This window comes from Eleginops maclovinus, chromosome 23 (genome assembly GCF_036324505.1).
Source record: "Eleginops maclovinus isolate JMC-PN-2008 ecotype Puerto Natales chromosome 23, JC_Emac_rtc_rv5, whole genome shotgun sequence".
NCBI classification, from domain to species: Eukaryota; Metazoa; Chordata; class Actinopteri; order Perciformes; family Eleginopidae; genus Eleginops; species Eleginops maclovinus.
In genome coordinates, this window is record NC_086371.1 from 12,570,819 (window position 1) to 12,584,269 (window position 13,451).

The 13,451-nt window shown below is 40.2% G+C and overlaps 3 protein-coding genes across 3 annotated transcripts; 1 reads left to right on the plus strand and 2 right to left on the minus strand.

Moving 5' to 3' along the window:
* Positions 1 to 665: 665 nt before the first annotated feature.
* Positions 666 to 7,534, minus strand: eef1g (eukaryotic translation elongation factor 1 gamma). Its single transcript, XM_063875854.1, has 10 exons — positions 7,399 to 7,534; positions 6,365 to 6,523; positions 6,087 to 6,150; positions 5,565 to 5,707; positions 4,824 to 4,967; positions 4,159 to 4,288; positions 3,358 to 3,562; positions 2,472 to 2,644; positions 1,656 to 1,780; positions 666 to 1,020 (listed from the first exon to the last, which is right to left on the minus strand). The coding sequence occupies exons 1-10, from the start codon at positions 7,408 to 7,410 to the stop codon at positions 862 to 864; spliced, it is 1,314 nt and encodes a 437-aa protein (XP_063731924.1). The 5' UTR covers positions 7,411 to 7,534; the 3' UTR covers positions 666 to 861.
* Positions 7,535 to 7,625: 91 nt separating this feature from the next.
* polr2g (RNA polymerase II subunit G) lies at positions 7,626 to 10,646 on the minus strand. The gene is made up of 8 exons (XM_063875856.1): positions 10,379 to 10,646; positions 9,968 to 10,077; positions 9,291 to 9,450; positions 8,895 to 8,945; positions 8,738 to 8,803; positions 8,386 to 8,457; positions 8,202 to 8,235; positions 7,626 to 7,972 (listed from the first exon to the last, which is right to left on the minus strand). The coding sequence occupies exons 1-8, from the start codon at positions 10,388 to 10,390 to the stop codon at positions 7,959 to 7,961; spliced, it is 519 nt and encodes a 172-aa protein (XP_063731926.1). The 5' UTR covers positions 10,391 to 10,646; the 3' UTR covers positions 7,626 to 7,958.
* Positions 10,647 to 10,819: 173 nt separating this feature from the next.
* Positions 10,820 to 13,451, plus strand: si:ch211-175m2.5 (uncharacterized protein LOC568697 homolog). Its single transcript, XM_063875855.1, has 5 exons — positions 10,820 to 11,069; positions 11,150 to 11,290; positions 11,376 to 11,475; positions 12,148 to 12,278; positions 12,462 to 13,451. Exons 1-5 carry the CDS (start codon positions 11,016 to 11,018, stop codon positions 12,750 to 12,752), a joined length of 717 nt encoding a protein of 238 aa, XP_063731925.1. The 5' UTR covers positions 10,820 to 11,015; the 3' UTR covers positions 12,753 to 13,451.

The window sequence follows — 13,451 nt, forward strand, 5'->3', positions numbered from 1 at the left end:
TTTATATACGATTTGTTTCAGGCTTCATCTACTCCGAAGCACCAGAAACATTGAAACTAAAACCCATAGTTTAGAGCAGACATTTTGTTAGATTTGGCATACCAAAGAGCTCAGCCCTCTTCTGTCGGATGACCTCCACTCAACAGCTTTCCAATGACAAGTCTTTGCCTGCCCCTTGCTGGAATTAGAGAGTACTGCAGCTTTGGGTCTTTAAACTATTGCATCTGCTCCTGAGTTCATGCGATAAACATTCCCAGTTCGCATGCCAAGTATATATTCACATCAGCAGAAAAGGTAATTATGTAGGATATTCTATTGTTCCAGTAATTTGACACCAAGGTGCAGCGTTGTTTCACAGATTCTTCTGGTTAAAAGTTTCAACTCAGATGCTTTCCAACCACACCCAGCTTTGTAATTGGGTAGGTTCATAACTTTGCAATGTTGCATCATACCACACGGGTATCATGATTGTTAAAAGTAAAGATTTCAACCCATATTATATTGCCGTTTACAGATCAAGGCGCGCACCGAATAATTAGTTTAGCCTGTAACCATTGTCACTGTTCTGGGTGGTACTCTGATGGAAAAATATGTTGGAAATTAAATGCATTTGTGGATCGTTTGTCACTTACACATGAAATGAGACGCAAGTCAGACCACAGACATCAAATCCAAAAGATGGCATTGCGGAAAATGCTTTATTTCGCAGGTCAAAGAACACAAAAACAGCATGGGGCCGCTGACAAATCACTCTTGTCTTTAAACACTGTCGTTCTTGTAATAAGCACTTGGTCGCTTAGAGTCAGTAGGTTTTAATTGCTGGAAAGCAGAAGCAAAGAGTGCTTTTGTCCCAGGGTCCTCTCACTTGAAGACCTTGCCCTGGTTGAAGGCTTTACCAACATGCTTAAATTCTCCCTCCCAGGCAAAGTACTCCTTCACCATGGTCTTGCACTCCTCGCTGCTGGGATCCAGCTTACGCCAGTCATATGATTCGTAGTCGATTTGCCAGTCTGGAGACAGCTGGAAGGGAATTTAAAAAACACATCATTTGAATGCAAGTTAATCATTTTCCAGTCTGATGAACCACCACATAGTTCATCAAGAGGAGAACACTTCGAGCATCAAATGGTATGCACTGAAGAGCAGACTACAAAGATATAGTATATGCATCAACAAGCTAAAGAACACCTTGTTATAAAACATTTTAAAGACCAGATTTATTGAATTAAGCATGATCTGACATCACCATCATCTGAGCAGCAAACACATCAACCCACAAAAGCCAATGTTTAACGTGCATTTTGATATTGCATATCATTTGTGCCCATAGCATGAACCAGCCTACTGCTCACTGACCAGAGGTGACTGGGATGAACATGGTCTCTAGTTTCTCTGCCCCTGTCAGATTAAGACTTTGTGCCATGAGAGGACACCGCCTTGCCCAAGACAGGGGCTAGTGCCCCGACTGTGTTTAGCCTCTGATCTAGATCTAAATCCAGTCCCTCAGGAAACAAGTTTAATGTTTAGCTGCAGTCAAAGTATTTTATAGCAACTACACACACCTGACTAGCTTTTGGACAGACAACATTTTGAGTGTGGGATGTTATGAAGTTCAGGACGTGGTGGAATGTATATTTTCTCATTTTGAAACTTACAGGGAAGACGAGCTCCTGGCCTCTGAAGACCCAGATGCCTGAGATGGTGCTGTTGTTGTTGGTGCCAAACAAGAGGACACTGGCAAAGGCATTCTTTCTGAGTTTGTCCAAGCGCTGGAACATACCTGTTAACACAAGTTTCAGACATTATCAATCAATCCCAACTAAAGTCATAAAATGTAATAATCACTACTGACAAATTGAGCACTTCACTCAAGTTCACCATTATGATCTACACCAACTGCATGCCTAAATGAGAAATGGCCAAACAAAGACCAAAACCGTTGTAGGGAGGCTCTGTCAAAATGTCAATGCCCCACATGTGTATAACTGTGCCCATAGCATGAACCAGCCTACTGCTCACTGACAGAGGTGACTGGGATGAACATGGACTCTAGTTTCTCTGCCCCCGTCAGATTAAGACTTTGTGCCATGAATGGACACCGCCTTGCCCAAGACAGGGTATCGCCTGTTTTTTTCGTGTACAAGCCCATTCCTGTCCACAACTTTTAAGCGGCAACAGTAAATGTTACAAATTGAGTTATTCCAAAGATACGCAACAGCTTTGAAAGCGCAGGCATTGTTTGACTTGCTCTCGAATATGTATTCTGAGCTTGATCTACAAGTCACAGAAAGGCTGCACCACAAAGAAAGAGGCTGAAAACCACTCCAACACATTCGGTTCAGTACAATAATCTACACATAAGGGCTCTAGGTCATCAATAGGGATGTTTTAAAAAACTACAATATATTGTGCTTCCCTCTGAAGATATTCACATTACAGTAAAGGCTAATAAAGCAGTTGCTGAGTCTTACCAGATATGAGGTTGCAGCTTTTGAAGGCCTCTGTGAGCTCGTCAGCATATTTGTACTCGGAGTACCAGATTGAGTAGCCCTCATTGTCAAAGTGCTCCCAGAAGTGGGGAATGGCTACTTTCAGGGTGTCCTCATTGGAGTACTTTCTCTTGAACTCATCCATGACAAACATGCTAGAAAACAAAAGAGGAAAGATTGGGTCATTTATAGCTGCTTTATGTGCATGTAGGGTTGAGACATGGAGGGAAAATTAAGCAGGTGACATTTATTAACTCATACACTTGTGTCAAGTTAACTCAGTTCTGTATTATGGCACAAGACTTCCTTAAAAAGGAGGAAATTTACTGCCTGTTAGCGTAGATTTTAAATGCCTTTCTAAAAGACATTACTGAAAGTAAACATTTTGAATGAAGGTCTAGCGACGGCTGACAACTCAATTCATCTTACAAGTTTGAGTAGCCTGAAATCAGCTATACATCTTGAGGTTCAGTTTGTGCCCATAGCATGAACCAGCCTTTTACTCACTGACAGAGACGACTGGGATGAACATGGTCTCTAGTTTCTCTGCCCCCGTCAGATTAAGACTTTGTGCCATGACAGGACACCGCCTTGCCCAAGACAGGGGACCATCTATTTTCCCCTGAAGAATGCGTTGCATAATCGGTGTAAAGGTTTGTTACAAACTAACATAGGGTCTGCAGACCATTTCAACTCACCGATGAGCACTCATGGAAACAATCAGCAGAGGCGATCAATTGAAATGCAAACCTGCAGACTATTGGCTTTCTATTTTACATAGTTGGCCTCTGCAAAGTTTCATCTAAAATTGAAAGAAAAACAAAGCACCCAAATGCGTAAGTCACGTAAACCATAAAGATTGTTCTACCTCTTTGCCAAGTGTGCAAAGGGGTCCTTGGTTTTGGGCTCAGAAGCCAAAACAGCATCACAGTCGTCCATCTCTTCCTCTGCAGCAGGCTTCTTCTCTTCCTTTTTCTTTTCTTTCTTCTCCTGGGGCTTGGCTGCCTCTTTTCCTGCCTTCTCTTTTTTAGGAGGAGTGTCTTTCTTTGGCTGCATCTCAGTAAACTTCTTGGCTGAAGAAAAACAAAAGAATGTTTTCAGTTAAAAGATATTTACCATATGTTGTAGATAATTAAAAAGGTGGAGATGCGTCCGGTTTATTAGCTACAAATTACATTTAATTAAGGTCTTTTTTTACTTTGCCCATAGCATGAACCAGCCCATTACTCACGGACAGTTGACTGGGAGGAACATGGACTCTAGTCTCTCTGCCCCCATCAGATTAACACTTACTGCCATAATTGGACACCGGCTTGGCTTGCCCAAGACAGGGGACTATCCTTTCCCCCCGGGAAGGAGTGTCCTACGCCTCTGTCTACATGTATTGTGAAATATCGCAAGGAATTTGACAGTTTAGAAATAAAGGGGGTGGGTTTTTGCCCCCGAATGCAAATGAGCATTTCTTTTGACACTTTAACAGCCCTTTGTTAAATGACATCCAGATACTTGATGCACAAACCTATGCACATTTGTTTTGCTTAATATTAAGGAGCACAACTCCGCAAAATGAACAATCTGTTAATTTAAAAAAAGGGAAGTGAACGTCTAAATTCATCCTACAACAGCCAGCTTCATGCTCAATGTGCATCTTCAGATCTTGTTGACTTACCATCAAACTGGGCCATCTTTTCACACAGCTTGACCTCCCCAAGGACTGTCTTGAACTGGGGCTGGTTGACACAGGTGGCGAACCAGCGAGTCACATTGGGGTAAGGCTGACGGAAAGAGGGCTCCAAGACCTACAGGGGAAAACATGCCAGGTTAGGATTTTCAGGAGAGCATCTGGACTAAAGTATTTTCAGAAATATTCAAAGGAAGCTCTACAGACTACTTACACAACTCATATGACAAGCTTTAGTAGCCTAAAATCAGCTATACATCTTGAGGTTCAGTTTGTGCCCATAGCATGAACCAGCCTACTGCTCACTGAAACAGAGGTGACTGGGATGAACATGGTCTCTAGTTTCTCTGCCCCCGTCAGATTAAGACTTTGTGCCATGACAGGACACCGCCTTGCCCAAGACAGGGGACCATCTAATTTCCCTTGAAGAATGGAGTTGCCCAATTGGTGTAAAGGAATGTTACAACCCAACATTCCACCAGAGCAACCAAAACATTTAAGTATTTAACTTGACCAGAAAGTGTTGAGCTACCAACCTGTTTGTTGAACGGCATGATTCCCAGAGTTGGGAAGACCCATGCGAGATCAGTCGTTTTTTTTTAAAGATTTGTTTTATACTGTGTAGCTTTGTTCCTTCAGTGTGCATGTCATACCTGTTTGAAGAGCCATATCATGGAGCAGGCCACAGTGATGTCAGCCAGGCTGATCCTCTCGCCCACCAGGAAGGTACGCGTGTTCAGGTGTTGGTTCAGCACGGCAAGGGCCCTCTTCACGTCCTCCTTGGCTTGCTCTGTGGCCTGCACAGAACCAAACAGAGGAATGACTATGCATGATTTCACAACATACAATCGCTTCTGATTGGAAGTGTCAAATCTCAACTGCTGGGCAACACTCTAGCCAAATGAAACAAGCACCAAGCCGGTGAAATGTATTAACTCAAACTTGTGTTGGTTTAATCCAGTTCTGTATTATGGCACAACACTTCATTTTAAACAAGAGGAATGTTACGGCCCGTTACCTTACAGTTTAAATGCCTTTCTGAAAGACATTATAGAAGGTAAAGAGTTCAAATGAAGCTCTAGACTACTTACACAACTCATCTGACAAGCTTTAATACCCTAAAATCAGCTATACATCTTGAGGTTCAGTTTGTGCCCATAGCATGAACCAGCCTACTGCTCACTGAAACAGAGGTGACTGGGATGAACATGGTCTCTAGTTTCTCTGCCCCCATCAGATTAAGACTTGATGCCATGACAGGACACCGCCTTGCCCAAGACAGGGGACCATCTAATTTCCCTTGAAGAATAGAGTTGCCCAAATGGTGTAAAGGACTGTTTCAAGCCAAAATTCCACAAGTATTTAACTTGACCAGAAAGTGCTGAGCTACTAACCTGCTTGTTGAACTGCATGATTCCCAGAGTTGGGAAGACCCATGCGCTGGCTGGAGGGATGATCTCTGAGTCAGCAAAGCTGACCCACTGCAGCACCTGGGCTGCGGCCTGGGGAGTGGCACCACGCAGGGCCTCATTACTCACTGTCGTAGAAAGCATATGAGAAAATACACAATGTAGATATATTTGGATACAAATATACAGTTTTGACAGAGCTAACAAAAAAAAGAAATACACATATTGAATGTAGATAAATGTACATTTAAAGGATATTGAAATGTGCAAAATAAATTTCAAAAGTTAAAGTACATCAGGTATGACTTTTCATTTTACTGAAGTGATGCGGGGATTAATCTACATCACATGTCACATAGTTATTTCACTTAACGGTTTGCAGGTTTAGACAAGTTTGAATTCTACCACAAATTCTAGACTTGTGGGGGATGCTAAATCAGCATTTATTCCATCAAGGTAAACACAAAAAAGGGGAATGAACCACCAAGCTGGGTAATAAACACTTACAGTAGTGAGCAATGGCATTACTCTCAAACAGACAGAAACCGTCATCTCCCTGGTAGGCAGGCACCTACAAGAAAAGGGCAGGATTAAAGAATTAAATACATGCAACATGTTTTTATCCAAGAAAACCCAGCTATAACATGCATGATAAGACACGTTGGGTACATAACCAGCGTTAGTTAAAGACCTTCTTGATTACATCTTATTTGGTAATGTTATTTAAAAGCAAATTTGCAACACACATTGGCCGTTCAAACAAGAGCTACTGTGGAAACACTTACCTTGCCCAGGGGGAAGTTGTTGAGGAAGGCAGGGGTCCGGTTTGTCTGCCCGAAGGTGAAGGCAGGGGAGTTGCTGGCGACTTTCAGGCGAGCCCCACTGTACTGGGCTGCAATTTGGGCCTTGAAGGCCCGCCAGTTCTCTGGGTATGTGTACAGAGTCTAAAAATAAAGCGAGACAACACTGCCATTAATATACGATTTAAAAAAGCATCCAAATTGGACGTTCATGGTAACATTTTTGCTAGCAGGTTAGCCAATGTAGCATAAATGTTATCATTAAATATGTCTTGTGGTAAAAAAACGAAAAACTGCCCATGTAATGTTGCTCCATTACTTTGAAATACGAAATATAAACTCAAAGAAGGGCAAAAAAGCCACACGTTGAGCTAAGTGAGATCGCACACATTAATGTTGCCATTCAGCGGAGATGCTGGGCCATTTCAAATGTAGATGGCAGAAATAAGCAGGTGAAGCTGCTGGAGTCCGACTTTGCTAATTAACAGTCTTGACTAACACGGCCAAATGCACTCAGTTAATCACATTTAAATATTGAGCTATATTCACGTGCTTTGTAGCTTGTTTAAATGCTAACACATGCTAGCTAACAGTACCGGTAATACAGCCGGATAGTTGTTTGTACAGCTGTGGACCAAGTAGCTTTAAAACGTCTAAGAAATGATGGGACAAGCCTACAAAATAATGACATTATTACGAACGTAAAACGGATCAAAACTCCTAGTGCAACAATAAGCTTGTACATCCTGAAAATAGCTACGGTAACGTGGCATAAGGCTGGGCCAGCAGTGGGGCGTGAATCACCGTGAATGCAACGTCAGTATAGCAGAAGCTAACCGTAAGTTTGTAGGAACAATGAATGACATTTTATATAAATAACGCCAATAACATCCACCTAACGAGTTGAAACTGATTTTAAAATGCCAAGGTAATCGCTGAGAGTGCGGATGTTGCTGATTTTCAGCGGATTGACCCATGAAAGTGAAAAGGAAACCCCTAAAACTAGCCATCTTACTCACCCCTGCCGCCATCTTCAGGACGAGAGAAAGAAAGACCGAACGCTCCGGTGACGTATTTACGGCCACCAGCCGTGCGCGCCCCTGTGATTTTCGCGTTCACGTTTCGCCTCATTTTAACAAAGACGGTGTCATCATGTTATGTACAAGTGTCATTTTACACATTAAAATGACAACGTTGACAATATATTAAAATTCAGTGACGTATTTGAAAAAAGGATACAAAGATATAACAAATACAATATTTTATTACAGTCAGTGTACAAAAAAATTTGTTGAGATAGAACTTATGAATTCTACATGAAAATAAAAGTACATTAATAATAGGTTCCGCTTCTGCATTGTATGCAATTTTGCTATAAATTTAGCAATTGTTCTCCGGGTTTTCCTTTAAATCTTACACCTATTCAAAGGGGGGAAAAAATGTAGGGTGCGCAAAATAATGATGAATAATAACAATACTCTTGTCAATATACAAATCAGTTAAGAAAAATATGACTTATGACAAAGAAATAACTAGTACATAAAATGTCCGATGTGTAATGTGCTCCCTTTGAGGTGAATCAGCTGACAAGACCTGAAAGTAAAATAAGGAAGGCAAGTTCAACAATCAATTATAAAAGAGTATTTAAAGTGAGTTCATAAACAGCAGAGCCAAAACTGTTCTTAGCAATCAGTTACCAAATGTAACTAATACCATGTTTTACTTACTACTAGGCAAAATGAATCGACAATAAATAAATCTTTGCAAGGAGTTTCAATATCCTGCCAATCTGATGATGGATCAGCCACCTTGTAATACTCACCCAGATAATCATCCATGAGAGATCCAATTGCAAACTAAAAACAAGGAAAAAGCATAACATTCAGTTAACCAACAATCATTTTATAACTTTTAAAAGGACTGTGTTATATCTGAGAAATAGTAAAAGATGAAAGTATTTAGTTTTTTTCCTACGGTGAGGAGAAGAAAACTCAGAAAACACTTACAATGTCGTTCTTGTCAACTCTTGTTCCCACAATCTTCAGCCGGATCTCATCATCTTGTTGGATTACAATGTCCTTGAATCAAAAAAAAGAAAGACCTCTATTGCAAGTCTCAGCAACAGTCAACGGACAGGAGAATAACAGCAAACAGCACCATCACTAACGTGCAAACATAAATAACAACATTTTGCGTTGGTTCTACTCCTGATTTGTAAGGCTTTCTGAAAATACTTTTAGCACAACCATTACTCAAATTAACTGGATTGTTACGCGAATCTATTATATTTTGCTAAACACATTTTTGTGTAATGTTTTTTGTTTGCTGGTACTAAGAAATAAAAATGAAGATTCTCACCTCATCAACTGTCTTATAACAAGGAGGATTAGAGTTTGGGTCAAACTCCATTTCTGAGGGGATGGACTGCGGAAAACAAAGTTTGTCGTAAGACAATCACAATTTAAATCAAAAATGTGTGGAAGCGTGTGGTCAAAAACTATAAATGTTAACTCACATGGCGAGAGATGAAGCAAGACATGGGACCAATTTCTGTGAACAATCCAACCTGCAGGAAACAGAAAAATATAAATACCAATTAATACATTTTGTTATATTATTAAAATAATGTCAGTTATTCATTCGTTCATATTCAAAACATCAACTACTGCAAAAGCATTAACAATTTTCTAGAATAACATTTAGTGTGATAAAGTTAAAAGACGTGCTCTATAACAGTAACATATTTAATGAAAACATATACAATACAAGTGTTATACAATCATCTCTTTAAATAATAGGATTTATATCACAAATCATCTGGTTTTACATAATTTAATATGTCATCAAAGGATAATGTTTCAGTTTAAGAAAAAATGCATAGTGGCCATAGTAGCACTCTTTTGTCCCTCACCTTGTTAACCTGAGTGACCACAGCATCAACCACCTCCCCCTTGAATGGGCGGAACACAATGGCCTTGTACTTGACGGGGTAGAGGACAAACCCTCGCCCCGGCTGGATTACACCCGCCCCAATGTTGTCGATGGTAGTAACTGCGATGACAAAGCCATACCTGAAGGGAAGACATACAGAAATCAATGATATATATGTATGTGCACTCGGGGAAATAATTGCAACGTTTGAAGAGTTTTTCATGAATTTTTGATACCGTTATAATTATCTAAAGGGCAGAAAACATACTGGACAAGCTCTGTACACACTTTACACACAAACACCATAAAATGTCTGTTTTGGGTTTAACATAGAAGTCAAAACTTAAAGTTGTTTATGGACCACAATTCAACATGAATTCCATCCTTAGATAATTGTTCAAACTTAATATTTTCTCCTCTATAAAGCATGGATCCTTTGTTTATGTTAGCCTGTTGCCCTGAAAGAGACATACAAGTTATCTGCATTATCTGTGCAATAGAGTTTAGTATTAACAATGTTTTGCACACAATATGTCCCTGAAATGTCAACTTTCAGTCCAAATACAGATTCGGTGCCTCAAAGCTAAGAACAACTCGGAACAGAAAAGATTTGTGTATGCAATTGTCAGCACATGATTCAGTCTTGCAGCCACTCACTTGCCAGTGCAGGTTCCCTCCACTTCTGTGAAAAGCTTCTGCTTCACGGTGTTGAGGAGATTAGGGCCAAAGTACCTCGGGTGTAGTAAGATTTCATGCTCCAAGGAAATCTGAAAACAAAAAAGATTCCATCAGTAGTGTCGGTTGCATAATGTTATATACATTTTACTGTATTAAGTTGTTATAAAGGTGATCTTACAGTTGCTGCCCTGGTAAATACAGGTGATAAAAGCCAAAAGAACACTTAGTGGTATTATGCATGGCTATAACATAACAATGTGTGCGGCGATGATGTTCAGAACTTTTGTTTAACTAAATGAGCTATGCTAAACAATCGAGCTATGCACACATTATAAACCAAACAACCTGCTATCAGCTGGCCCATACACGGAGAGTAGTACACATACTTACATGGTAAAACATGATTGCATTTATCCTCAAATCGTAGTCGGATGATTGTCTCGTTTTGATAAATTATCCAAGCCGCCTTATACTTTATGAATGAAAATATGTCGCTCGTTCGCGATTTAAGTTGTTTCCGGTTCACGGGGTCAGTGGTGGGATTCTGTAGCCCTGGGTTCTGTCTCTCAGAAAGCATACGCTAGGTCTTTGAAAGAGAAATCCAGAGATCTTAGTTATTATTGGGATGAATGGACTATCCTTACCCATTTCCTCCCACAATTATGCTATGTTTCAGTGGGTTTTGTTGTCTTTAAATTGTAAAACATAAAGGCATAAAAAACAAATAACCTGCGCAAAACCCTGTAAGTCATCTCCACACTGACCCCTGGCGGCGAGGAGGACACACAGCAGGAGGGCGGGTACACACAGCAGGCGCGACTAAATACGGCTTCATGATTGGGTTGTTTTGCAGGACCAATAACATCTGACAACTGACAACCAAACAGAATCTTTTTTTGACAACAGAACATCTGACAGGATTAAAGGATTCTGATACAACCCGCAACACCCATTCCACAGGTGGCTGATATTTGGAAAGAGTGATAAAGGTCCCCGGCTTCTCTCCTGCACTTTTCAGCCAGGCAACATGGCGAGTAACCTCGTCTGGAAGTCATGTCGTCCCCCTGTGTTTAGACAGCTGGTATGTTTTCTTATACCCTTCTACTCTGCTTTTATTGTAATATTGTAGTATGATTTATGTGACTCCTGTTATCCGTCCAGGCGTCTCTCCGGTTTGGAGCTGGAATAAGACGTTTCTACAGCAGCGATCCGCCACCGGAGAATATTAGTCGGTATCCTGTTCCTAACAAGAAAGACCTTCCTTATGATATAGTGGATCTTATGGAGGAAGTTGAGTCAAAGGTAGAAAAGACAACCACAATATATAACACACTAGTGCAGATTGACATTGTCCTACTCTATAAACTTCACATGTCCTTTTCTGCAGGGAGGATTTTTGCCCAACGTCTTTAAAGTCCTCTCACATAGACCAGCAGAGTTCAGAGCCTTCTTCGGTTACTACAATGAACTAATGAACAAAGAGACAGGTTTGTTTGTGTGTCTGATCCCCACTGCCCATAACAATCAAGGAAGACTGTAGGGTGGAAGTATAGATCTGCTCCTTTTTTAATCAAAAAAGGAAGTCATGGCCAGTTTTTTTGCTAAAGTCTTAACCCTAATTTGCTCTTGGTTATCTTTTCATTTTCCGAGAGAAATCATTAAAATGGGCAATTAGTTAGCTCATGTATAAAAGTGACTGAGGAGGCATGCGGATCCCTGAGGGTAGACAAATTAATGGCCTGGTTTGACAGAGCACCCTATTATCATGTTGGCACACTCCACTATAGCTATTTTACTTCACCAAACCAAACTATATAAATTCTGCAATAACTTGTGATTATTAGATCAACACTATCTGGTGTCTTACCAAATGTGTTTAGTCATATTTACTACAACCCTAGGTGTGACTCAATCTTTTTCACACCACCTCTACTAAACTGAACATGAACACATTCATTTGCAAGTTGGTGCTGGTGCTTTTGGCATTGTGTCCACTTGCTGAATATCTTAGACCGGTTTCAAGAGGGAGCTTACTCTGTATCTAAAACTGTACTAAAACGTGCCAGACAGCTCTGATGCTACAACCTTTATGTTGTTGTTGTTTGAATGTGTTATTTATTTCATGATTATACATTAATGTTATACCAATTGTCTTCCAGGCGGATTGACCAAGGCAGACCGTGAGCTGATTGTTGTCGCTACAAGTGTCCACAACAAGTGTCTTTACTGTGTGGTATCCCACAGTGCATTGCATCGCATATACTCTAAGAAACCCACTCTTTCCGATCAGGTACAAATGTATTTTTACTACTTGCCTCTGCTTTGCATTTTATAATACACAATTACTGCATACGTTACATAAGGGTCGGCATTTTAATTATTGAGATCAGAGCGATGTTTTCACGGTTAAAAAATGTATAACATCACATTACATTCTGTGCTATTTTAAAGAAGTTTCTCCTTCCTGGTACAGGTGATTGTTAAATATGAAAATGCAGAGCTGTCTGCTCGGGAGCGTGCCATGCTTGACTTTGCGATGGCTGTGTGTCGGTGTGACACCATAACAGAGCAACATTTCCAGTCTTTGGAAGAAGTGGGCTTTGACCGCGAGGATGCGTGGGACATCGCTGCCATCACTGCTTTCTTTGCCATGTCCAACCGACTCGCCCACCTCACCGACATGAGGCCTAACTTAGAGTTTTATAACATGGCCCGTATGCCAAAGGACAAGAACAAGAACAAAGGAAATGTAAAAGTAGAATAGTGTTACAGAAAAGATATCAGATGTCAAGGTGTTGTTTTTAAAAAAAATGTTTATGTACAGTAGATGAAAAAAGAAGCATGAAAGAGACACAATATGAGTTTGGTGTGAACCTTCTTGGGTGTGTAGATGGGGGGGACATGGTTTTAGTCAAATGCTTATTGACCTTGACATTTAAATGTATTGTGGCTCTGGTTTTCTCCTGATCACTTTGCCATATCTGGTAGGTAAAATCTAATTTTTTGCAGAAAGTTGGTCATTACATTAATTGTTTGAACAAATTTCATAGTTGTCTTTTATGTTTGTTTTGGTTTTTTTCCCCACTTTATTTATGGTGATTTTAAACAGGTATCAGATAACATTTTCACAGTTGTATAATGTATAGTTACTGTATGTAAAACACTAACAACAGACATCTCCCACGACACGCTACTAGTTGTCTTTCATGTTTATGTCTTAAAACCTAAAACAATCACATGTCGGAATCTCATGTCAGCTCTTAATTTTCTTGTTCACTTGGCAAAATGTCTCTGTGCTAGGATGTGTTGCACAATGCATTGTTACTGTGACTACTAATAGGAGTGTAAATATGTTACAAGCATTGTTCACAGCAATGCAAGCTTGGGTTTTAAAGTATCTAAAGGCATTCCTTTGATATTCCAAATAAACTACTTTGTTAATAATATGCAAGATTTGAAAAAG